The following is a 27,017-nucleotide window of genomic DNA, read 5'->3' as shown; positions in this document are numbered from 1 at the left end:
ATGCAAAACGCATTTCCATGTTAGTCATATCATTGCAAATTTAAAAATGCTTTACAAATGTATATTGTTATTATAAAATGTGATTAAAGAGTGGCCATTTAAAACCTAGACAGTGACTATCTATCTATCTATCTGTCTATCTATCTATCTTTGTGAACCTAATTGAATTCAAAAATACAGCTCAAGAATATTCTCTAGTTCAAGGCTTTTTTTTTTCCCTTTATAGTAATTGGATGTTCTCATTAAATTAAAGCTCTTACCCTCCCAAAACAGGCAGAAAATAATACATTGACTTAAATGATATAGACTTGACTGCTTCCCATGGTATCATTTTTCAGCTCCAGATTGGCTTCTGCTTTTTGGAGAAACGACATGGAAGCCAATTTGACTTCCTCCTCACTCTCCATAATGACCATTCAACCTCCTCTCTTTTCTGGAGCTATATTTGAAAAAGAGAACATAAAAAGGGAAATAACATTGAAAAACATCAATACCCTGATTATTGCAGTCACAAATCTTAACTTTAGAGGACTGTCAAATGAAACATCTCCTTCCTCTCAGCACAGAATGAGGCATATATTGTCAGATTTGGCCAACGTGGTAGTTTGTTTTTGTTTAATTGTACTTCTTTGTTACAAAATAAGGTTTTGTGTCAGGGGTGGGGGAATAGAGGTAGGGTCATTGGGAAATGGAAGCAATGTAGAAATAGTATCAATAAAATATTTTTTTTTAAAGGGAGAACATAAGCCATGCATGAAAAGCATGGTTGAAAGAGCCTTCTAGCTTGTCATGAACCTGAGAGTAATGATCCATAAAGAGATACAGCAACACAAAGGTTGTCACTACTTTTACTGCTAACAATTTGAGAGATTATAGCACTCCTGTTAATTCAACTAGTAGGTGAGACCGCAAACTACTGTTGATAACCTCTGAAAAACTGTGAAGAACACAAAAAGAAGGTTGGAAGAGCTGAGGATAGAAACCACTGGTGCATGTCATAACAAATCTATCCTTGCTCACAGTAGGGGAAAAAATGCCTTTTAAACCATAGATGTTTTTTAAGTTGACATATTGTTTTGATTATGATGCTGGCAATTTTGTGGAGGAAGACGATGAGATTTTTTGGAAAAATTATACTTGGCCAACATAAAGTGATAGTATGAAAATGAGGAATGGACCTTTAAATAATCCACTTTTTAGATGATTCTACATCAGAAGGGAAGCAGTGTGGGACAGCAGAAAGAACATGAACTTTAGTTGGAGGATGAGTTAAAATCCTCCATCTGATGCTTGCCATCTGCATGACCTTGGAAAAGTCCTCCTTTAACCTCCCATTGGCCTCAGTTTTCTCATCTGCAAAATGAAAAAATTGGACTAGATGACCTCTGAGGTCAGCCAATCATTTAATATTTAACAATTCAACAATTTTAATAAATATTAAGAATTTACTATGTACCAGGCATTGTGCTATGCATGCAAAGGCAAAAACAGTACCCGCCCAACCCTCATTCACATTCTGATGGAGGAAACATGTAAATAACTAGATACATATAAAAGTTACCTCAGAGGGGAAGCACTAGTTACTGAGGGAGTCTCCTGCAGCAGGTGAGATTTGAGCTATCTTGAAAGAAGCCTGAGAAATAAAGAGCCAGAAGTGAGGGGGCAAAGCTTTCCAGGCATGGAGGATAGAAAGCGAAAAGGCATAGAACTGATAAATAGAAATATGCATAGAATGATTTTACATATGTACATATGTCCAATGCTAGCCATGGGGGGGGAGGAAAGAAAAAAAAGAAATTTACATAATTTTATTATATATTTAAAAGGAATAACAAGTTGTACATACTAGAGTTGTAGTTTTGTGTGCAATTATCCTTTTTTAAAAAATTATACTGTTATGGAAATGCTTGTCCTATTCCATAAATTAAAATTTATAAACAATAATATAATAAACATTATAAAACAATATAATAAAATAATTATATATTTATATAATATATAATAAAATACAATGTAATATAATAAATAGTATATATAAATATAATACAATAAATAAAAAAATTTTTTAAAGGCACAGAGATGGGAGAATAATTGTCTTGTATGAAGTACACCAAGTAGGAAGGTGTAACCGGATCAGAGTGTGAGTGGAAGGAAGTAGGATGTAAGGAGGCTGAGAAGGCAGGAATGTGCCAGGCTTTAAACACTACATGAATTTATAATTAATTCTGAAAATAATAAAGTGCACTAGAGTTAATTGTGTAGGGTGGGTATTTTGGCGGTGGGGTGTGAGAGAGAATATGGTCAGCCTTGCACTTTAGGAAATTACTTTGGCAGCTGAGTAGAAGATGGAGAATCATTAGAAGATTGTTGGAATGGTTCGGATGACAGATGATGAAGACTTGAATTAGGATTGATCAGGATTATGGCTGAGGGAGTGGAGAGAAGGGGATATAACACACACACACACACACACACACACACACACACACACACACGTACATGTTGATTTTAAGCCTATGAGACATTCAATTTGAGATATCCAAAAAGCAGTTGCTGATATAGGACTGGAGTTTTGATAAGAGATTATAATATCCAGTTGTGAAGCTTAGATCGATCACAGATATCACGTCCAGGTTACTGACCCATTCGTTTGCAGTCAGCTACCAACCCTAACAGCATTAAATGGTTTAGAAAAGAGTATCAGCAAAGTTCTAGGTTCTGGCCAGTCAACTGGCACCATATTATTTTTAAGCATTTGAAAGGTGCTCCTGTGGAAGATGGATTAAAATTCTTCTGTGTGGCTCAAGTTGGCCCAACTAAAAGCAATGGGGCAGAAGCTGCAGACAGGTTTAGGTGTAAATATAAAGAAAAACAGCATCATCCAAAAGTAGACAGGTTACTTCTAGAGGTAGTGTGGCCTTCCTTCATTGGCAGTTTTCAAGCAAAGGTTGGGAGACCACTTAGTGGCATTGAGGATTTTTATTCAGGTAAGGGAGGGTTGAACTAAGCAGCACTGAATAGTCTCTGGATTCTACCTTCAAAATTTTAAACTCTGTGATGCTGGGGGATGTGCCAGAAGATAGGACATGCTAATAATGTCCTTATTTTCAAAGGCACCACCACATTATAGGAGAAACATTGGCAAAATGGACCACATTTAGAAAGGGGCTATTAGGATGGTGCAGGTACTGGAAACCATTTCACCCAAGGATGTGGTGGAAAAAAAAAGAAAGTTACTTGATAACTTTATTATATATTTAAAAGAAATAGCAAGTTGTACATAATAGATTTGTAGTTTCATGTGCATTTTTTTACTATACTACATTATAGAAATGCTCGTTTTATTCCATGAATTGAAAATTAAAAAAAGACCTAGGGAATTTGGATGTCAATCCAAATAAGAGAAGAATTCACTATCTTCAAATATCTGGAGGGCCAGAGTAAATGAAGTTGCAAAGAGCTTAAGTTTTGGTTCAAGATGAGGAAACGTTTTGTAATTATTATAAAATTCTTTGAAAACAGGATGGGCTGTCCCCATAGGTAGTTGCTTGTCTCCAAATGGAGGCCAGATGAGAACTTGCTTGTCAGGGATGTTGTTGAGGGGATTCCGGCGAAGGTATGGAATACAATGTGTAACCTCTGAGATTCTACAATTCTATGAAACTGAAATTAATTTTCTTAAGGTGATAGTTGCATTAAAAAAAGACCAAGAGGCTGATATTCCCCCACAATGGGAAGGCTGTATTACTTTCATATGCCTAACCGTTGCTTCCATGGTGAGTGAGGTTGGAAAGTCTTTTTATCATTACTTCAATAATGCACCAAGACACATTAAGGATAGAGACAATGCCTTCTGTTATATTTATTTATTTTCCAGCTTTGTACAAACTGGATGTAGAAGCATAAACATAGTACATTTCTACCATTTTCAACAAAAATATAACCAATATGTACAATTATTGTATTAAAAATACAAAAGGGATACAGACTCCACCAATGTCTTTCTAAAAGACATACAGGTACAAGTAGTATCAAAAGTATGAGGAAATCACCAGTTAATTAATTGTACATTCTGCACTGGACATCACAGAGTGAACTTGAATTTAGCCGTCCTAGGTTCTACAATTACTTAATGCTTATATAACATCTGTGCAACTTGTGATAGAGCTAGATTTCTGTCTTCCTATATGCACATGAGGTCCATAGCCTATATAATAAAACCGGCAAAGAATGCATATTATATGTAAAATTACAAATGCATAATTGACAATATGATATATAAGCAAGTAGACAAAAGCCATGATTACAGGAGAGGATTATTAAATAAAGCACTGACATTGTTTCATACAGTGAAAAATCACTGCAATTTGACTTTAAAAGTTGAAGCTATTTACGTTTTATCTACTGATCAATATGATCAGCTGAGTTTAATGGAAAAAAAAAATCCAAGACCAGCAGTTCCTCACATTTGAGTACTACTCGGATTGGCAGCCTTCACTTTTTTCCGGAGTCTGTGCAAAAACAACACAAAAATAGAGTGGAGGGGTCATTTCAGTCATGGGGTTAATAGCAGCTGTGAGCAGGTGGTTGCTACACGGAGGCCTTTCTCTACACATGCAGTGTTTCTAAAGCCACTGAACAGTCTCATCTTTCAGTGAGGAGTCTGTATTGCAAAGGCAGGCATATCTAACCAGGTTGTTTATCTTTGATCACTTAATAGGCTTGTTGATTCCTTAATACCAAGCCAAAAGAGGGAGACTGACTCAGAAAGCAGTTCAAACAGCTGGCATCAAGCCATGACATCCCAAGCTGCTTTTACTGCAACATTATCCAGTTATCACTTTTTTCTGAAAATAACTAAATCTCTAAATTAACAAAAACAACAACAACAACAACAACAACAAAAAGGTCAAAGAAATATAACTTAAAAGGTGGGGTTGCCATCCATCTTCCTGAAGCAGGATCTTCCTTGTAAAGGAAAGTTCTCCTGGGCTCCACAAGGCTCAGACACAGGACACAGAAAGTCCTATTTCCCTCTACTGGATACGTGCAAATGCTTACTGCATAAAGGCCCTGCCCATGGGGGAAGAGAGTGAGGGGTGGGGAGGAATCTTGGTAATTTAATGACTGGCTAAAATTTCATGCGTCCAGGATGGGGCATTTCCTGGGGCAGGTTACCAGGGCAAAGAGAGACAGCATCTCCTAGCTGGGTCTCCTATGCTTCTCTGTATAGCTACACCATGTCTGGTTTATTTGGTTTTAGAAAACCCAGGCTGGCAACTCTACTTTAAAAAGGTACAAAATAATACTGTAATTCTTACACATATGTAATAACATTTACTCTCGCAACACAATGTTTAGAAACCATAACAAAAATAGGCATTGTAAACAAGCAAACGAGCACTGAACTTAAGAGTATTTCATCATGTTTTTGCTTTTCTTCCTTGGTAGGTTAAAGGCCCCAAATCGTTTCAATGGCTGGCTTATCTCATTACCCCCAATGAGACCAAGTGCTAGGATTTTGATTAAAATCTCAAAGGAAGGTTTAAAAACAAAACAAAACAAAACACCCCTTCTGGGCATCAAGAAGTGCAGCCCGAGTGAATCACCTGGATTCCGTGAAGATCTTGGAATTTGGAATGGTATCGCATGAGGTGGTAGACAGTGATGGTGGGAGGCTTGGAGAAGGCTGCACTGGGCATTTGAAGCAACACAGTTTGAAAAGTGCCAGGGCAATTTCTTCACAGTATTTCACATGCAAGAGGGATGGGGAAGAAGGGAGAGAAGAAGCCCCATGCTGCTTTAAGGCAGGGAAGGAGGCAAATCGGTCCACCATCCTTTGGATTGGAGTTCCAAGGCTCCTACACTAGGGACATCTTCTTGTGCTCTCCTTTTTTAGGTGGCTCACTCTGGATCCAGGAAAGCCCCAATTCTCAGACAGCAGAGACTTGCTCATCTTCTGTAAACACAAAACAGGTGGGAGGGAAAAAAAAAAAGGAAAATCAACAAAGGAAAATTTTCAATTTAGCTCAACAAACATTTACAGCGCAATTAGGTGCCAATGCAACAGTCACCATTTGTTCAATATAAAATTACTTCCCATATATGCAATGTAAAGTAATCTCCATATCCACTGATCAGAGCATCACCAGTTTAGAACTGGAAAGGCTCAGAGCGCTTATTTAGTACAAAGCCCTTATTTCACGGATGAGGAACCTGCCCAAGGTCACGGGGGTAGTGACAGTGGTGGGTGAGATCGGGACCCAGATCTTCTGCCTCCAGCTTCCTCGCTCTTTCTGTATAGTTAATGCTAACCTCAGAGCTCCTGTGTCTTTCCTCTGAACTAGGATGTGAAAGAGCTAAAGGAGAGGAGGTTTTCAAAAACAGTTCCAAGTCCTCTCCCTGCCCAACATTTCTATCCCAGCATGTCAAAGTTCACTAATCTCTGAAATCCCCAGAGAGGAAGCCAAGGATTTCATTACAGTTACTGCTAAACATGTTACCATCTGTCAGTCTATGAGGTTTTACATTTATTCATCAGACCCTCATGAAATGTGGTCAATGAAAACAGATTACTTCCACAGAGGGACCTCAGATGTCCATTATTATTTGACAAATGGAAATATTCCTAAAGTTCTGCTAAAGATTCAGGACACAGGTAAGGCTAAAGCTGTGAGTTACTAACTGTGGAAGTTTTTTCATCTAGAATTTTCAGTAGCCAATGAAATGCAGAGATTATTTTTGAAAACTTTTTTCTAAACTAGCAGTAGCCAGCTCTACACAGAATGAGGTAGTGGATTTAGACAAATGAAGTTCAATATTTTGAAGCCTAAATTATTTAGATAATTCCTTCAGTTTGTCTACTTCATTTGTATGAGAATAGTCAGAATTATTTCTGTTTATTCAAGGGAGGAAGTGGAAAATATATTAAACTGTAAAAGCCAGAGGCTGATCAGATGAAGGCCTTTTGATTTCCTAACCCATCCAACCTCAACACCTCTCCCTTCTTCCTCCTCACCTCAAGAACATCACATCTTCCTTGTAAAAGTTTCTCAGTTCCAGTGGACAGACAGGAAGTCCTTTTTTTTTTGAGCGTTATGCAAGGAAACCAATCATGCATATAGTGACTATTGAAGTCTTAAGATAACTTTTGGGCACTACCAATTATGATATCTGTTCAGCATTAATGGAAAAAAAAAAACAGCCAGAGAAGGAAAGGGAACAAAAACCAGAGCAATCAACAAGCTCATATCTCTGGAAATATTAGTTAGTATATGATATGAGAGATTCACCGCCCAGGCCTGTCCTGTGCTGTCCCAATCATCATCTGACTGGCATTTTCATCTACTTTGCTATAAAATTCTTAAAAAAGATCATGCTGCCTGCTCCCCCCACACACATGTATATACACATTTAAACACACATGTGTATACACATAATATCAATATCTTCAAGGTTTTAAAATTATAAAGTGCTTTGTAAATCTCCTGTGCTATGTAAATGTAAATGATTATAATTAAATTACCATCCTCCTCTGTGGAAAACCCTTGAGGCTGATAGGAAGCCAGGCGTGGGTCTGACTCATTTGGTTTATGCCACTGAGGTTTGTTCACAGGCCGGTTTGTTGGATGACTGTGCGGTTGCTGTAATGTGGAGGGCCCAGGTGTATCACACGTCCGGGCCACCATTCGAGACCTCTGGAGTGCGACATTGTAGTCTGGAGGTTTCCTGCTGGCTGGATGTGAATGTCCTTCTGGGAAATCAGTGATGGGGATTCCTACATAGCCTGGAGGGGTCGGTGGTGGCTCTCGATACCTGCCTTCCTTTCGTGCTGTAGTTAAAACAATGTACCATTATGAGAAAATAGGATTTGGCAATCAGAAAGCAGATCCCCCTCAATCAGTCAGACTCAAGTTCAACTTCAGATGGAAAAGGAAACATAAAGTCGGCCTTAGATAGATTTTTAGACTTTGATCTGTTTTGGGAAATGTAAGCTCCTAGAGAGACGATGGGAGATGAGTTCAAAATAAAATCCTTAGGACTGGTTTTGTGAATTGACTCCAGTGGTAGTAAGGATGTTTTTCTGAGGGGGAGGGGAGAAGTGGGGAACTTTCTTTTACAGCCTATTGACCAAAAGTTTTCATGTATCTAGGATCCATGGAAAGATTTAAGGGGGTTCATAAACTTAGTTGTTTTACTTACACACACATGTATATGCATATATAACCAAATTTCAATACACCTGGTATCTTTTGCAATCCTACATATTTTATTTCATGCATTTAAAAACACTGTTCTGAGAAGGGGTTCACAGACTTGGCCAGAAGGCCAACGGAGACCACAATACAAAAAAAGTTAAGGATTCCTGTTCCTGCTATAGATCCAAATGGAGCTTCTCCAAGGGACCTCCAATATTGGCTCTATAGGCATGACTCTGACTGCTCAGTACCCTCAAACTCTGCCATGGCTTCAAGAATCACATGGAATATGTCTGGTATATGAGGGTCAGGTATAATCTCTGATGGAGAAAATGGAACGACTTTCATCTCAATCTGAGAAGGAAAGTCTTAGAGGGGACATAATCCTTGTCTTCAAATATTTGAAAGAGATATTATAAGAAAGAAGGTTTAGAACAGAGGCCCTTTGAACCTTTTTAGTACATAGTACATAGTACAGTGGTGAGGTCTTTTGGCCTCTTCTAAGAATAACATTTTTAAAGCATAAAATACAAGGAAACCAACTTAGATACAATTCTACTTTTCTTCTTTCCCCACCCCAATTTAAACTTATTCTGTTTGTTATTCAAAAATGGAAGCACTTGAGTTCCTGTCAATAAAAGTATTTATGTGGAAACTGGAAGACCATTTATCAAGAAGGATAAAGGGGATACATGCTTCAGATAAGGGTTGGACCAGATGACTTCTGACATCCTTTCCAACTCCACCAATGTATATGTAGTAAACGTCAAGGAAAAATGGGGGTAGCCAGTTTGGGTTTTCAGTTGACCTTGAGGGCAGGGCAAAAGCTTATGATTACATTGTTGGCTTTTTGAGTACAGCAAGACAACTTAGTTTTTCTCATTCTGACATAGCATGGGAACTGGGGGAAACTAAAAACATAAACATGGGGAGAAGAGAGGGCCATAATTCCTCATTTTTCACTGAAATGGAGATGACTACCCACCATACACTAGTAAAAATTGAGTCACACCTTCTAGGAAAGAAAAAAGGAAGGGCTCCTTTTTACCTTACCTCCATGCTAAGATTCTAGGATTCAATGATTAATTCAGAAGAATTTATTGCAGGACTTTAACAAAGGGGTCTGCAAATTTGTTAATTATTTTTACAATCATTATTTCATATAATTGGTTTCCTTCATAATATTGTACATTTTATGTTATGTGCATTTAAATACATTCATCTGGGAGGGTGTTATAGGCTTCACCAGACTGCCAAAGACATCCATCACAAAGAAAAGGCCCTTGCCCTAAAGTTTCCATAAGGAATGAATCCATGTTATAATTAGAGCTCTAAGACTTCACTATGAGAAACAATGAATTAGGACCCAAAAAAAGCAAACTAGAGAATTCAACAGCAAATTACACAAAACTGATTTTTTAAAAAAGCATGCCAATTAAAGAAAAGTTAGATAAGAATTTTCTTCCAACCAAATCCCTTCAGTATCATTTCTTGAATAATAAACTGACATATGTACACATAGCTAAAGAAAAAGGTTTTGATTTTCTATTTTACTATTTCCTTTAAAGCAGTGTTGTCAAATTCAAATAGAAACAGGGACCACTAAACTGTATATAAGGATCCTTGCAGGCTTTTGACTTAGAAAACCACTTATTAACACCACTTTATGTTCTATTGTATTTTTATTTATTTTGTTAAATATTTCCCAATTCCATTTTAATCTGGTTCAGCCATACTCAAAAATGTTGACACTTGGGGCAGCTAAGTGGTGCAGGAGCACCGGCCCTGAAGTCAGGAGGACCTGAGTTCACATCTGGCCTCAGACCAAACACTGTCAACTTATTAGCTCTGTGACCCTGGGCAAGTCACTTAACCCCAATTGCCTAAAAAAAAAAAAAGGAAAAAAAAATGTTGACACTTCTTTAAACTCCATTCTTAATGGACTGTCCTATCATTCTACTTACCATCTTTGTCACTGTTCGGAGCATACTCCCTTTTCTTGTCGAACCTATGTGTTCTCTCCCCTATACAAAAGTAAGCACCTTGAGGAGAGGACTGGCTTGCTTTCAGTATTTGTAACTTCAGTGCTCAGGACAGTGCTAGGCACATGGTGAATGTTTAATAAATATTTTTCATTGATTCTTTCCCTTTTTTTCCCATAGCTTTCAGAAAAAACATTAGAATGTATTAAGTGTCCACTATTCGACTTTACAGGATACAAATTTGATAAACAATTCTAATCTTTTGAAGGACAAAAGAAATATAATTTCTTTGCTGAGGGGAGAGACATGTAAGATGACGATATTCAGAGATCCTGATTCTATGTCTACATTCACATTTTAATAACACATGCACTGAGTTTCCCACAGAAACTATACACCATAGGTGCCATCGGTACCAAGGTCCACGAGATTGGTTCATTTCAATTAAACAAACATTTATTAAGCGCCCACTACAAGTTAGACAGTGTACATGGAACTGGGAATGTAAAAGTAAAAACGAGACGGTCCTTGCTGGAAGGAGTTTACATGCTACATGTCCACAGACAGGAAAAACAGAAGAGACAAAAAGTGGTGGGAGTAAAGCAGAAATCTGCATAAAGGGCTGAATAATGTATGAGAAGAGAAGAAAATCACTTTCAGCTGCCGAGGGTTGGAAGAACTCAAGGAGGGGTCCTGGGTTCAAACCCTTCTTCTGAGCCTTGTTAGTTTATGCCCATGGCCAAGTCACTTGTTAAATTACGGGTGAGTTGCTGACTTCCGGGGAGAAAATTTCCTGTGCAGGTTTCATGCAAACTAGCTAGCTTCATTTGACTAGAGCGACAAAAACTACAGTCAAGGAGGACAAGAACTGAGAAAAAAGAACTGGATAAAGAACTGAAGGAGTGGTTTGATTGGAATGATGGGTTGGTATGCCACATTTCAAGGGGCTGAGGATGTAGTGGGTGGTAAGAAAATGCAAGCAGTGAGTACACGCCATTCCTTCTATAATTTTAGTATAGTGAAAGACAGATAGATTCAAGACAAAGTCTTTAGATGAGAAGGTCAAAAATAGGTTTTTTAAGGATAGGAGAAATGTAAGCATTTTGTTTTTTGCAGGCATCAGTGAAGAAATAAGGACACAAAGGGACAGGAAAGATAAGAGAGATAATAATCCCTGAAAGAAAAGGGAGGGGATACAATTAAGGATAAAACAGCAAGATGATGAGATACTTCATCCACATGAACTACAACAAAAGAAGAGAGAATAGGTAAAGTTCTATAATTCCAGGTATGGAACAATTTTGTTTTGTTTTGGTAAAATGGAAAGCCAGGTCATCTGGTGAAAAAAAAATGGGAGCTTGAGGAAAAAACTTGGGAGCATGCATTTATACAGAGTATGACAGAAAGCCACCAGAAATGAATAAAAGAACTGTCAGGTCCTATCTGAAGCCTAATAACATTACTATGTATTGGGCCCCGTTGCTGACGTCCTCCAAGAGCTCATAAGATGGGTCTTTGGGGTGGTGGGAAGATAACAGAGATGTGGGACTAGTATGACTAGTGGAAGGGCAAGAGAGCAAAAGATTCAAGCATAGAAGACTGTCTTGTTGAACTGGTTAACTTTAAATCATCAACTATGAAGAAAGGAAAATGAAGTCAGAATAACAGTAATTGACCGGAAGAACAAGGATAGCTGATCACATTGGGAATAAAAAGCAAATTTAAAGTCAGAATCCTTAGCAGAAGGATAGGAGATTATGATGAGAAGTGAATTTCAGAGGTTGAGATCATGGACACAGAACAATACTGGACAGTGGTGAAGAAATTTTTTTCCCCCATTAAAGAAAAAAAAAACCTGACAAAAATTCCTTTGCCTAGATACAAACATAAAATTTCTCTAAGATGTATACTGCAAAGTGCTAATAATATTTACACGAACCCAAATATAGCAGTTTAGAGACTTTCTTAAAATGTTAAAACCCCTGCACCATTGAAAATCCAACATGATTTTTCTAGTCTAGTCATCTTGGCTTATCAATAGGGACAGGGCTTTTAACAGTCGACTTTTGAACCACTACTAAATCACATGAAGATCTCAAACCGCTGCATGGGACCCATTTCAATTATAAGGCAATTTGATAATGCTGTAGTTCTGAAAGTGGCACAATCCTCTAAGTGAAGGTACAATTCTGGACATAGACAATCAGATGCAATTCCAACTTACCAATAAGACCCTTTGCAGCAGTACTTGATGTCACAGATATGTGAGCAGGCATAGGAACAGGTTTTGTCTCTTCTGTAGTGACAGATGTTATGCTACTTGTCTCCGCTTCAATAGAAACATCTTTCCCACCCCTTCGTTTGATGGTGCCTGTGTCACCCTCCGAGTCTTCTCCCCAGTATCCAGTTGAGGATGCCCAGCTTGCCCTTGACTGGGCTTGGTCAAGACTCTCTCGACTTTGATTCTGTCTGTTGTACTTTGTGCTATGATCAGGAAACATGACTGGGTCCATAGGGCTGCTGGAGGCCCACAAGGCTGCACCATCCCCTGCATTATCAAAATGAGCATGCCCAAAAGGAAGCGTCTCCCAGCTTCTCTGGTGCGGTATAGTTTGTATATTATCATGGGAACCACTTGAGCAAGAAGTCCAGCTTCCACGGCCACTGTCTGCTGCATCCAGTGAAGCTCTGTCCCCCTGGTCCTGTGAAAGTTCTTCAGTACTTGGGGAAGAAATCACTGTAGCCCCAGCATATAAACCTCGAGTCTCTGACACTGGTGCATAGGACCTGAATGCATAATAGCAAAAATGGAGAAAAATATTACTAGTATCACAAATTTTAAAAATCCTCAATAAAAAATCTCTTTTTAGGGGGAGTGGGATAGTAGGGAGAAAAAGTCAAGAAAAGCGAAGATAGCTTAACTACCCACCACAACACCAGGGGAAAAATTTATTATTAAGTTTAATGTGCTTTTTCTCCCTATTGTTAATACCATGAAATTAAAAAAAATTATAAGGAATGACTGTACTCATTCCAGCTAAAGATTAGCCTCACAAGGCCAATGGTAGCCTTAATACACTGACTGACTGGTTACGGAAACAATTTCATTAAAAAGCATTGAGATAGATTCTAAAGTTACACACACCTAGCAGGAAAAATGAGCTTCAACATGACTTTGAAACTTATTAAAAAGACAACAAAAATGGCCTGGGGTAGAACTTCTTCTAGGTATTCTAGAATGGCATGGGAATTTGGGAAGAGGAAGATATTCCCAGCACATATACTGTGAGATTGTTCTAACCATCCACATTGGAAAAACAAAGTGAATGAAAAACAAATCTTTCCTAGACTATGACATGCAGCAAAATAGGCTGCTTGTCAAATTACTCCGCTTCTGTCTATATTTTGAACAGGAATTTCAGAAGATTATAAGTCTGAATAAGACTGACTAAGTTAGAAACAGCATTTTGAATTGAAGGAGGAAGATAAAGGACTAAATTGAGAGAAAACTGCACAGTGATCTCAATGATATCAGACTGCTCGTGATTGCAAAAACCCATCTCTTTAACATCAAGATCTATTTCAATTCCACAAGCATTTATTAGATTTATTTTATGTGCAAGGCAGTGTGCTATCTACTGTGGATACACAAACCAAAAAAACACCAAACTGGCCCCTCCCCTCTGGGACCTTACCTAAAATACCATGATCTCTGAAGAAGGAAAATTATATTACAAAGGAAAATGATAAAAATGCATAGTGGGTATAAGTAGATTGCACTGAGTATTACTGATTCCTAAGCAAGAAGTGTTATTAAAAAAAAGCAGCTGAAAAAGTGTATAAATGGAAAAGGAAGTTGGATGGTCTCTTAACAAGAATTATATGACAGATGGTTAGAGATGGATAGTCTGAGCCAATAAGTCAGTCAATAAGCATTTATTAAGCACCTATTATGTGCCAGGCATTGGTACCTCAGTGCCAATTAAAAGAAGCTAAGGGTTCTAAGTATGTTGTGTGGATCCTTTTAGAAGACTTCTAAAAAGACATGGTTAAGAATTGCACACAATGAGAAGGCATGAAAGAGTTGCTATTGGTATCAGTGATGTGAGTATCAATGAACACATGGATTCATTAGACCTTGGAAGAACGGAAGTGAGCTTCTGGGAGGAAAAAAGAGAATCTGTTTTAAGTTGAGAAAAAATCCATAAAGTTTGAAAAGAAAACTTTAAAAACAATTTTTAAATGTAAGCATAAAAAAAAACCCAAAAAATGAAAGCATAGAAAGATTCTTACCCTAAGCTATATTGATCTGGATCAAGCAGAGTTCGCCTCTCCATTCTGCCCATACCTAGATTAGTTTCCACAATGCTAACAGAATGCCGCTGTCTCCTCTCATCATGCAGTGACACTGGCATTGAGTCAAAGGAAGAATTGCTGACAATACTAGATCGGGAAGAGATTTCACTGTGACCAGAATCTGAAAAATTATCCACAGTGCCACTTGGAGCCAAAGTATAACCTGCATAGGAAAGAGAATCACATTCATCTGTGACTACAAGCATAAGAAAATAACCCGAATTCTAACACCAAATGTAAGGAAAGAAATTGAAAAACAACACCAGTGAACGGAAGAAAAAAAAGTAACACGTTTTAAGCATCGAGAGAAAGTGACAAAGAGGTCAAATGTAGGCTGACTTCCTCAATGAAGGATTCAGGAAAGCACTATTTAAAATTGAGCTATGAACCTGCAATGGAATCTGAGCTTCACCAATGACTTATAATGCCTTGATTTCTTCAGCTATAAAATATGCTTATCAGTGGGCTTTTGAGAAACAGAATAATTGATTATTTCAAATTGCTTAACTTAGAAAACATAAATAGGGTTAGCTATTACATAAAATGTTTGTGAAATTTAAATATCTTGTGATTTTTGTCTTTTCTTAAAAAAATCATTTTCCAATTTTCCACTCAGGTCATTTTTTAATCTTTAGAACTTTTGATGTGGCATGCAATAATTCAATTTTCAGGTATGCTCTTCTCTGTGTATATTGTATAAGAGCTATAGGATAGTTAATAAATGTCCAATTTTCCAAAGTATGGAAATATGGTAAGCAAAAAAAAATTAACATATAGTACTAGAGGATATATACTTGTACTGCAATGAGAAGGAAAGCGAGAAAAGCATTAAAATTGTATTTAACCTATTTGAAAATAAACCTGTGACATTTGAACATTATTTGTCTGTATCTAGACAGTATAGAGCAAAGCATCAGATCAGGTCCAAATTCCTTCTTTTGAATGTCCAATCTACAGAGGTTAATAATACTAGAGAGCAAGGTGAGAAGTGTTATTGTGGCCAGTCTTTGACCACAATCCTTCAGGGTCGTTCTGGTCAATAATAGCTCTCACATTTCTAGCGTGCCCAAATTCCAAAAGTAATTCCCAATATTTTATCAACTGTGACTCAAACAGGCAAACTTAGATTTTTGACTTAAGGTCACTTTTCTTCTCAAGTTGCTTTTTTTCCCTTCTAGGAAATTGATCTTGATATGTTGTCATCATTTGCTTCTGACTCTTCAGGACTATCATCTACATCTGTCCTATATTAATAGGAAGTGGATTATATAAAGATGCTCTGAATTAAGGGTAGTGCTGGATGCACACAGCATCCTTTATAAAAACTCTTCAGCAAATACCCAATTCATGTCATCATTTGTCCTGTCACTCCTACTGAGTTGCCAAAAAGCATTTTAAATGCCAGCAAGAGTAAAGCTATGAATGGTCTTTTAATGAAGAGCTCCTAACTTCTTCTAGTCAGAAGATAGCTTTGACTTCTTTCACATGTTATTGATGTTTTCCAATGATAAGCTTAATGCTGCTTAACTTTCTAGCTTCATAAGATGTATATGAATAATACAAATATACACAGTAAGTGAAAAATTTGTCACTAAATAGTTAAAAATACTAGTTTTGTAGGCACTATAATAACAATTTCTACTTACAAAGTACTTGCCTCACCACCACCACCCCAAATCCTTAGACAGTTATTATGTCCATTTTATGGATGAGAAAACTGAGGCTCAAAAAGATCAAGTGATTTGGCCAGGGTCAACATGGCAAAGTAAGCGGCAGAGCTAGGATTATAACTCAAGTCATTTGAGGTCAATGATTATTATTATATTATACCATGTTGCCTCTATCTCTTCAAAACATTGTTTTCCCATCTATTTATTAAATTTAGACTTCCAGATTCCTTTTTCAAAAAAAGCACAGGTCTTGATAAGTTTAAAACAATGACTCAATTCCTAAAATGCTCACTAAATACAATTATACTGAGATCTCAGACTTGGTCTAAATTTTGAAAGCCTTCATGGTATATTCTCCTCAAAAAAGAAAAAAAATTGAAACAAGAAAAAAAAAACCCTAGAAAAAATTTAATTACAGAGAGCACTGGCCATTTGAAAGAACTGCCCCATTCTCTTTAAAATTGCTATCCAATTTTGTGAGATGATTCCTGTTATTCCCACCCCACTTTTGGTTCTATTAACCCCACCTATCCCATAGGTCCGTGGTGCATTGTTATTCTTGTTACTGTTCTCACTTCCAAGAGAAGAGGAGGAACTGGTTAGGTCCGACTGTCTGGAGCCATAAGATCTCAGCTGATTGCCACTGCCACCTAACAACAGGATGAGAAGAGAGTTTAGACACCTATTTGATAGAGACACTAGAGATTGATAACCTGTGCAAAAATGCGCAGATGGTTTAACTTCTTGACATCCAAGCACCATCAGGCATGTGTCATTTCAGTGAAATGAATGCTAGGTTTTATTTTACTTGTTTTCCCTTTCTAAAGGTGACAAACAAGTTGAGGTTTTAGTTTAATGTCCATATCATTTTGAAAAATGTAGGAGGAGAAAGTGCCCTTGGGGGTTAACTGGAAAAAAAAAAAAGGATTACTTGCTAGTCTATTATACGATAATTTCAAATTATCAAAGATATTCTGTCTCCTCAAAAAAAAAATCAAGACCTGAGTTAATATGATGAAAAAGGAAACCAGGAGATATGTGAAACATTTGTTCTTTAAACCATTCTTCCTCATGAAATGTTTATTAATCCAAATTAATTGTCTGTTTCTGAGAAAATGAAATTTGTCATATATTGAAATCCAAGTAAGACCCTAAAAAAGTGCAGTGTTGGTATATTCTCAAACAAAACAAACCAAACAAAAACCAAAAACCACATGCTTTAAGTTCTTCTTAATATAATAACCTGGGGGAGGGGGTAGAAATCAACCAGACATTGTAGCCAAATTACTGAAGAATAATCTTACAGTACAATAATCTTACACTGTACAACTTCTAAAAAATTCAAATTATAACTCAACATCTGAAATGTGCAGCATTTGTTGAACACCACCACAACAAAAAACTCATTCATAATTGAATTCTACCTTTCCTCGGAGAGCTTTGTGGAGATGTTGGAGGAGAAGAGAGTTGTGAAGATGCATTTGATATCGTATCATCTGCTTGTTTCTTGTGACGTTCCAAACTTCCTTCTTCTGATAAAGAAAGAATTTTCTTTAAAGCTTGTGGAGAGTTGATACCTACAAGACAAAGAAAAGCAAACTTAAGTTAGGACTATGTTAAGTGCATAATTCCAATTTTTAAAAAGTTTTTTTTTAAAAAGACTATTTTCACTTGTTTAACACCATTTATGTGTAATGCTTAAAATGGCCTCTTCAAATGAAATAGTTTAAACTTAATTTTCCCAAGTTCTGAAAGTAGTTCATAAAATCTAAGTGTAGTTCCAAAGTTGCTGTATCACTTCCAAAACCAGTGGCCAATGCCAAAGCACACAGCCCATAAGCCAACAAATGCTAGTCAAAAGCCTCTACAATGATGAAGATAATGACAGGCAACTCCTTGGTCAAGCTCCCACCTTGGGACTCTGGGCTTCTGAGTGATAAGCATTCACCTGGATGCAAACACATCTCTCTGGGCACATTCATGGCATGCTGCCTGGTAAACATCCTTCACTACACCTTCCAACCTGTTTTCCTTCTTAAGCTCTAAGAACAGTACTCAATTTACACTACCAAAATACTCTTTCTGGCCATCAGTCTCTTATGTATGTTAGCTTCCCTATTAGAACATAAACTCCTTGCAGGCAGGGACCATCTTGCTTTTTTATTTTTATATCCCCAGTGCTTAGTAAAATTCTTGGCACACAGTAACTGTATGAATAATCAATATCTTCCTGGCACACAGTAAATGTTTAATGAATGCTTTATCTATCTATAAATGCCTTTCTGTTCCAGACCGCACTTCAAAATGTGTACAACGCTTTACACACATGGCTTCATTTGAGCCTTTGAGGTAGTTTTAAAAGTATTGCTCTGGGGCAGGTAGGTGGTTCAGTGGATAGAGCTCTGGCTTTCGAGTTATGAGGACCTGAGCTCAAATCCAGCCTCAGACACTTGACACTTATTAGCTGTGTGACCCTGTACAAGTCACTTAACCCTGACTACCTCAGCAAAAAGGAAAAAAAAAAGTATTACTATTCCCATTTTACAGATGTGGAGACTGAGACTTACAGAGGTTAAAGAACTTGCACATTTGACATTTAATAATGTCAAAGGTGGAATTTGAGTTCAAATCTTAACTCCAAATCTAGTGCAACCTTATGAATGGCAAAGACAAAAGTAGAAGCAGCAGTACCAATTTATATGGTACATTTGTCTTTGTCTCTATATCATTCTCTCTCTTGGAATGCCCTCCCCACTTCATAATACCACTCCAAATTTGACTCTTCCTTTAAATGTACAGTGAAGGAAAGAGATTTGTCATCTGTGAAGGGGAGTAAAAAAACAAACAAAAAAAACAAAACAAACAAGCTTGTCTGGAAAAAAGTTAAACAGTTAAAAGGTAAAGTATACAATAGGACAAATTTATCTAAGACCTTGAATACTAGGTTTAAGAATTGGGACTTGATTCAGCAACAGAGGAACACAGTGGATGCTTAGTAAATGATTATTACTGATGGACTAAAATGAAGTGGGAAGGGTAAATCTAAGAACTAGTACAAAGGAAAAAAATTGCCAGGATTTGTTGATTTACAAGATATTATAAAAGTGGCTTGGAACAATGGCAGCAAGTTAGGAAGACCTGGGTTCAAGTCCTGTGTGTAACATATGGGGCATGTAAACACAGACAAACATCTAAAACTCTTGGTGTCCCAAGAAACTCACTAAGCCTATAAATTACAGGACAGTTGTTGATATACATAGATAGAAGGAGTTTCCCAAACAGGGATAACTCTTCACTGATGAAATCAGAGGTCAACCCACGGAGTTAGGGGCAGTAAGAAGGTGAGACAACCGACCAGGCAAAGGGGTGAGGAAGAACTAGGAGAATGTCATGATAGGAAAGGAAAATTTCAAGAGGAAAGGGGTGATGAACAGAGAAAAGCTGAATAAGGATTAAGTGTCCATCATGCCTGAGATTTAGCTAGAAGGTCAGTGCATTCTTCTAAAGAGCAGTTTCAGTGAAATGGAAGAAAAGGAGGCCAGATGAAGGCTTAAAGAATAAATGAGTGAGTGATAAAGAAGGTGAGGCTTTGAACTACTCATTTTAAGAAACTTTAGAAGAAATGAGGAAGTGGTTAGAAGGGGTGGTAGGTTCAAAGGAAGGTTTTTCTTCCCCACCCCCAAGAAACTTTTCTAATTATTGAGGGGAAAAAGGAAGCCAATGAATAAAGATCTTAGAATGGGAGTATATAAATTTTGGAGAGAGGATCCCTTAGAAAGTTAGAAGAGATGGGATCTAGAATGTATAGAAGAAATGAGATGTGAAAAAATATACCAAAAAAAAAAAAAAAAGGATTAAAGCCAAGTTTTCATTGAACAAAAACAGACGCATGTGTCTGTGTATTAAAAAGGAAACAGTGAAAAGAAGATTGAACTTTGAGTAACTAGACCTGAGTTTGAATCTCAGATCTGCTTCTTGTTACCTCTGTGACCCTGGATAAGTCAGTTCATCTCTGTGGGCCTCAATATTCTCATGTGTAGAAGGATGGAGTTGTACTAGGGTCCATTCAAGCTCTAAAACTATGATCCTATAAAGCTGAGTTATAATGTACATAATAGGCAAGGCCCAACTTCTTCCTATTATTGTATTTTCAAAGTTATTCTAGTTGTAATACCTTCATATTGTTTAATGTATATTTGCTATATAAAAGAAAGTTAATTCTATTTTTTTCTCCAAACCACACAAACACATACCCACATCACACACAGAAGGTTGGCTGGGGCAGAGAGGTAGGAAAGGGGGTGACTGGGAAGGGGAGAAAAATGACAAATTACTTTTCAAATGGAAAAACTGAGTAATAATTTTGCTCCTTAATAGCTGAGAATGTATTTCACCAACTACAAAATCAAAGTATTTGAGCATTAAAAAATATTCTCCCTTAAACCCCATAAGCCATTGATCTCAAGAAATTAGGGCCAATACATTAAATAATGGCATAAGGAACTTTTACTACATTCAACTCCCCTCTGACTTCAGGCATCTTTGCAAATAGACAAATGAGTTCATGATCAAAGTATGCACTCAGTAAAATGTAAATACTTAGAAAAGTCTACAACACATATAATTTTTAAAGCATATGATTTTTTCCCACCCACTGACAATGCAAGACACCCAGAATCTGATCGGATAACCTACTGATTATTGAAAATCAATTAAGAAATCATATTCAGGTTAAAATTTCAGAAATACACAAATTTGCCCAATGCCTGTATAGTAGAGCATATTTACTGAATATGAAAAAAGAAAAAAAAAAATTCACGGCATGCATCACCTACCAAATGGGGGGAGGTCCTTTACAGGTACTTTTTTTCGTGATGGATAGAGAGAAACAGCAGGAACCTGCAGTCCTGGGTTTATTTTATGTGGCGGCGGCGGCGGCTGCTGCTGTACTGGTGGCTGTGCTTGTACCTTCTGCTGTGTTCCTGCCCTTGAAGCCACTGGCGATGTGTCAGGTTTGCCAGACTTTTTGTCTCCAGGATTCTTAGGCACTGTGTTTTTAAGAAGTATATTAAAAAAATAATAATAATAAAGGGAAATCATGGTATTAATAACTATTTAAAAGATCATTTCAAAAATACCATTTAAAGGGTATATCGAACAGCAGAAAATAAAATTATTTTGATAGAGTACACTAGTTTTTATTTTTTTTTAAACTATTATAGGTGAAACAGTGTGGTGTGGAATCTAGAGAGCTGGAGCCAGTGAGAATAAGGTTCAAGACCCATTTCTTATAAATACTAGTTGTGTGACCTCAGAAAAGTCACTTCTCAGTGCCCGAGGCAATTTTTGAAGAATGTGAGTTTCAGTGACAGTGCCAACTATACCGATAGATTTCTTACCGAGGAATTCCTTGTAACAAGGGGAGGAAAAAAAAACAGGGCCAGGCACTATCCCTGTCTTATCACCAAAAAATGTATTGTTTTTTTGTTTTTTTTTGTTTTTTGGGGGGGCAATTGGGGTTAAATGACTTGCCCAGGGTCACACAGCTAGTGTCAAGTGTTTGGTTTGAGGCCAGATTTGAACTCAGGTCCTCCTGACTTCAGGGCTGGTGCTCTATCCACTGCGCCACCTAGCTGCCCCTATTTTGAATAGTTTTGTTAAATATTTCCCAAGTATATTTTAACCTAGTTCACTATACTGGTATACGTTTGACACCTCCATTTAGATGGCAGTGGCTTATGGGTGCTGATTGGCACTGAGCTGAGGCTAAAACAAACAGGACTCTTTACAACTAACGCTTTCTCCAAGACAATCAACAAAATAAAACAAGCCCAGATGTGTAGCATTTGCAAATTCCTAGAGTATAAATGTGTACACTGAAAATTTAACAAGTGGCTCTCAAGATCGAGTAGAAGTGGGCTCCAGCTTACTCTGAGGGAGGTCACACAGTTCAGGGTCAGAAAGCGGCATACCATGTCAGATACTATTGATCTGGCAGTTTGTTTTGTTCAATTGTACACTGTTATAAGGGAGGATGATTCTAGGGGATGATGTTAGGAAGTATGGTAATATGAAAATTCATTAATTAAAATGTTTTTTTAAAAATAATCTTTAGCAAATAGAAAAAAAAATTAAGTTTGTGATTGAATTACAGAAAAAAAAAATCTTGTCTCCCACAGAAAATCTTTGACACATTTTGAGGAAATATAGCATGTAATTTCCTCTAATAATGGTGTTTTTTTTTTTACATTATCATACTTAGCAAAGTTCAACAAATAGTGCTATTTTCAATTCATAAGTAACTAATTTATCTAGGCAGCCATGGAGCAAACAATGCTAATTTCATTAATTATTACTACCAGAATATGTGTTGGCAGGGAGTGAGATGACAAGCACGTTGTGTATCCCACCTAACTTTTTGTAGTTGTTTGAAAGTCTGGACTGATTAAACTGATTTAAACTACTTAAATTAAATCTGAGCCAAATTTTATATAAAATTCTCCAAGCCAGACTCCTCTTTTGGGAGACAATTGGGGTTAGGTACTTGCACAAAGACACATAGCTAGTTACGTGTCTGAGGCTGAATTTGAACTCAAGTCCTCCTGACTTTGGGGCTGCTGCTCTATTCACTGCACCACATGGCTGGCTCAACACCTTTTACCTTATGGTAATTTCACCATGAAAAAAAAAAAATCAAGATTCAATAATACGGCTAATTACTTCACTTCTCACTGAAACCTTATGCTTCAAACCTGCCCCCCCCCTCCCCAAACACACTTCTGAATGGAATATTGGGAAGTGCTAAGGAAATATACATTCTAAATAACTGTGTTCATTTAAATAACTTCTCTAATTCTTAGTCTGACATTTAAATGGTTCATCTCAAAATCAGTCTTCCACAAAAGATGAATTGTCATGGCTTGAAAAGGATTACAATTTTTATGGCCTGCCCTCAATGTTTTCTGTTTTTCTTTTTAAACCTTCTGTTGGATGAAGTCTAATTTTGCTTCCCAGTCACTTGATGCCTACAAGGATCCAAACACACTTTTGTAACCTTACAGGAAAAACAACTCACAGGTATTGGTTGCTGGCTCACACTGCAATGACAATGTCTGAAGACTCTCCTCATCCATTTCTAGATCCAAGTTGGACAGGTACTGTTTCACCTTGCGAGCCATTTGGGCATCCTCGTAGAGTTTTTTGGCATTGAGGAAGGAACTTCGGCGTACACGCTTTTTGTGTCCGCCAGTCTGTGCAACATCGAGAACTGCTGCATTTGTACTACCTTGACTGAGAGATCTGGAAAAGACAAAGAAAAAATAATGCAGTTCATTCTAGAACAAGGTTCCCTGAGTTAATAAGAAACATGCCAAAGGTTGCATGGATGTAAATCTATATTGAAAAGCTTACATGCCTCATTCCAGTAAGACAAAAAGCTAAAAAAACTAAAAACAAAACAAACCAAAGTAGATGGATAAGGGTAAAGAAAATAAACTGATATGGCTAAAAATAATTACATCTGCATAATTATATATGTATTTGGCACCTATTCTGCTGTGACTAGGCAAATTCCAGTTCAGCCATCTATCTAGAAGAGAATTAAAAATAGTTCTCCTATATAAGTCAACAGGGAATAACAGTGTCTCTAAAAGCTCATGCTTTTATTTTTTTTCTTTTAAAAATTTAAAACTTTAAAAACTTAATTTTTAAAAAATTAAACTTACGCAGCTTAGAATGACTGGTCTTTTAAAAAAGAGCTTTCTATAGCTAATAAAAATATAAATTTTAAAAGTTCAAACAGAATTTAAAAAACAGTAGCTATGATAAATTACTGAGTTTTTTTTCTTATTTTTTGGGTTGGACATGGTAAGTTTTTGTAAGTAATGCAATCAATAAGTTAATATGAGTACAAAAGTCATGCAAACTTGAACACATGTACAGAAACTAATTGGCACATGGATTGTTAAGAATAAAATTTTAAAAGAATTGATTTATAAGGATGAAAATAGTAGTTAGTTGAGCTGTAAAAAAATGTTAAGTTTATAATATCTGGAGGTCAATCTCATATCTATTCATTTCTAAATGCAGTAAAAGAAATAAGAAATTCATTGGTAAAATTTTCCTTTTCCCCTACACCCCCACATTTGGATTATTCTAAGGCATACCAATTATATTAGGATCAAGCCAATCTGGATGCTTTTAAGTATGTCTGCCCTACATCTTCCCTAAGTAATTGTTAATTATTTCACAGCTCTCATGTTCATGACCTCAAAAGCAAAAGCCCCAATGGATTAAATGATGTCAGTATGTCATCTAACATTCTGCCAGAGCAAGAGGGTTAACAAAAGAAAAAAAAATGCTAAAGCATCAGAAAATACAAATAGCAGACAGAAAAAAAACAATGCAAATGAATAGAGTAGGATGTACATCTGTGGGCGTTGTCACCAACCACTTACCCCAAACTCCTCCATTTCTTCTTTCTGAGCTTGTGATCTTTCTCTGTCTCTCTTTCTATACACATGCTTCAATCTTCATGGCTCTCACTTACAGGAAGAAGAAATTAGACCTCAGGACAAGCAAGTGTACTAGAAGCCCACAAACATTAACAGCATCATCTCAGACATACAACTGAATCAAAAATTATTTTTGTCTCAACAACAGGTGTACCAGAATGATACCATGTGGAAAAACTACAGCAGAGTTCTTATATTCTTCTAAAAGAAGAAAAACTGTGTCTTTCCAGGGAGATTAGATTTCAATGCCATCAATGAAATGTCAGTCATTCATTTAAATTTTTAAACAAAAAACAAAAACCAGTTGAATTGTTCTTTTTTTTTCAAAGAAAGCAAAAAATATGGCTGGACTGAAAATGTTTATCAGGTTGTGTACAGAGCCACAATATTATCATTATTTAGGTGACTTGGATTTTTCAATCTACAAACCATCTTTTGAAGTTTTAGCTCCAAACCATTGAATTAATGTACAAGGATTGTATGAAATGGAATAAAAATACTTCAATTTTTAAATACAGGAGACAATAAAATAAAAAGAAAAATGATGATGGCAATAATAAAATGTCATTTAATTACTGTTAAAAGTGTGTCTGTTGCTATTTCAGACATTTTATTCTTTTTTTTTTGTTAAGGCAATTGGGGATAAGTGACTTGCCCAGGGTCACACAGCTAGTAAGTGTCAAGTGTTTGGTCTGAGACCAAATTTGAACTCAGGTCCTCTTGACTTCAAGGCCAGTGCTCTATCCACTGAGCCACGTAGCTGCCCCCCAGACATTTTATTCTTTAAAGGTCTTTATGCTAGGGGTGTACCATGTTCCATTAAAGGGCAGACAGGACACAATGTTCCTTAATTTTTTCTGAGTTTAATTTAAAGGCTGGAAAATCTTGAAGGTATATTATGTGCTATTAAAGGTGAAAAACATACCTAGTTCTAAACATTAGAGCTGGATCCATGTTAACTGAAGCCATTCGACCAACGTGGCGAATTTCTTTTGCAATCATTCTCAGCTTTTCAAAATTAACTAAGCCATCCACTTTTGAATCATTTCCTATAGTTGGGGGGGGGGGGGAGAGAAAGGAAATTAGGACCGTGTTTGCTTCTAAACTCCCCACAAGAATAAGAAGAAAAAAAAACCACAACTCCGAGATTTCTAATTTACCTTCATGAAGGAATGTGAGATCTTTCTTGATTACAGGGAATAGAGGGATTATGGGAGGCTGCAGGTTTTGGCTGTTTAGGACATTGCGATATTTTGCCATGTTTCTAGAGGGATCAAATAGGTCCTGGAGATCCTGAAATAACTTTTCATATTTGCTAGGAAGTTTTTCCCAAGTAGTCCGAAGTCTTGCTACTGGTGCCAGGTTCAGCCCACTGGGAGATAATTGAAAAGGTGAATTAGGTGACACTTCAGAATGATTATGCACATCATATGAAGTGTATGGAAGCAGATCGAGATAGAGAGATATAACATATACAATACATATCAAGCAACCCCAACTACATGGGGACTAGGTGGTGTGGGCAAACCTTTCCCCCTCCAAGATGTAGAAGAATGTCTTATAAGTTGCTGTGGCCAAAAAGATAAAAAAAAAATCATCACCTGGTGGCCAATTTTCTGGTGATGAGTTTCCCAAACTTAGCTAGTACACAGAGTCCCCTGACATGCTCTAATTTGGTAATAACTACTCATGTTGCTATAAAACTCTAACATTTACCAAACATTGCTTTCACACCAGCTCTGCAAACATGGTAGTAGAAATATCATTATTCCTGTTCTATAAGTGAAAAGACTAAGGCTCAGGGGTGAAATGATTTATTTAGGATCACAGAGCCAATAAAAGTTGGAGTAGGAATTTCAACTGGGCTCTTCACTAGCTCCATGTCCAGAAGTGGCTCTATGACATCACTCTGTTCACATTTCATGGCTCCAAAAACCCAGTGTTACCTCCATGGCACTTTAAGGCATAGGAGTAGAAGTGAACTCCTGAAGGTGAAGTAAAATATAACAGTGCTAATGAATATTTGGTAGTAAAAGTGATCAAATTCTATATAGTAAGTGAAACGTTAATAACGATGATTGATGATCTCAGCAATAATGTACAGACACAAAATACCTGTAATTTACAGTCAGTTCTACATTATGTAAATTCTTCTATTTAGAAGACCCTGAATACATTACACCAGTTCACTTTCTGTTTTCTTATAAGTCCTCAAAGCCTAAATCCTAAAATTGTCTTAATAAGATCATTAACTTTAAGATCATAGCCCAGAGAAAGAGTTGACTGGTAGTTCAAGTT

At 36.9% G+C, this 27,017-nt stretch overlaps 1 protein-coding gene across 6 annotated transcripts in view; it reads right to left on the bottom strand.

Moving 5' to 3' along the window:
* Nucleotides 1-3,838: 3,838 nt before the first annotated feature.
* RAPGEF2 (Rap guanine nucleotide exchange factor 2) overlaps nt 3,839-27,017 on the bottom strand; it is a 311,585-nt gene continuing 288,406 nt past the window's right edge. For 3 of the 6 annotated variants that reach the window (XM_027866834.1, XM_027866835.1, XM_027866839.1), the window contains 10 exons: nt 25,880-26,091; nt 25,645-25,768; nt 23,282-23,505; nt 21,042-21,254; nt 17,631-17,783; nt 16,734-16,856; nt 14,474-14,699; nt 12,405-12,967; nt 7,526-7,831; nt 3,839-5,959 (listed from right to left, as the gene is read on the bottom strand). In XM_027866834.1, the coding sequence (XP_027722635.1) occupies nt 5,934-5,959; nt 7,526-7,831; nt 12,405-12,967; nt 14,474-14,699; nt 16,734-16,856; nt 17,631-17,783; nt 21,042-21,254; nt 23,282-23,505; nt 25,645-25,768; nt 25,880-26,091 (2,170 nt within the window). In that variant the 3' untranslated portion in view covers nt 3,839-5,933. The remainder of the gene's footprint in view (nt 5,960-7,525; nt 7,832-12,404; nt 12,968-14,473; nt 14,700-16,733; nt 16,857-17,630; nt 17,784-21,041; nt 21,255-23,281; nt 23,506-25,644; nt 25,769-25,879; nt 26,092-27,017) is intronic. The other 3 variants (XM_027866837.1, XM_027866840.1, XM_027866836.1) reach the window with 2 other exon arrangements.

Source organism: Vombatus ursinus, unplaced genomic scaffold, assembly GCF_900497805.2.
Source record: "Vombatus ursinus unplaced genomic scaffold, bare-nosed wombat genome assembly UNPS02014784.1, whole genome shotgun sequence".
In the NCBI taxonomy this organism is placed as follows: Eukaryota; Metazoa; Chordata; class Mammalia; order Diprotodontia; family Vombatidae; genus Vombatus; species Vombatus ursinus.
Note: the sequence above shows the minus strand (reverse complement) of the source record. Positions and strands in the feature narration are given on the sequence as shown.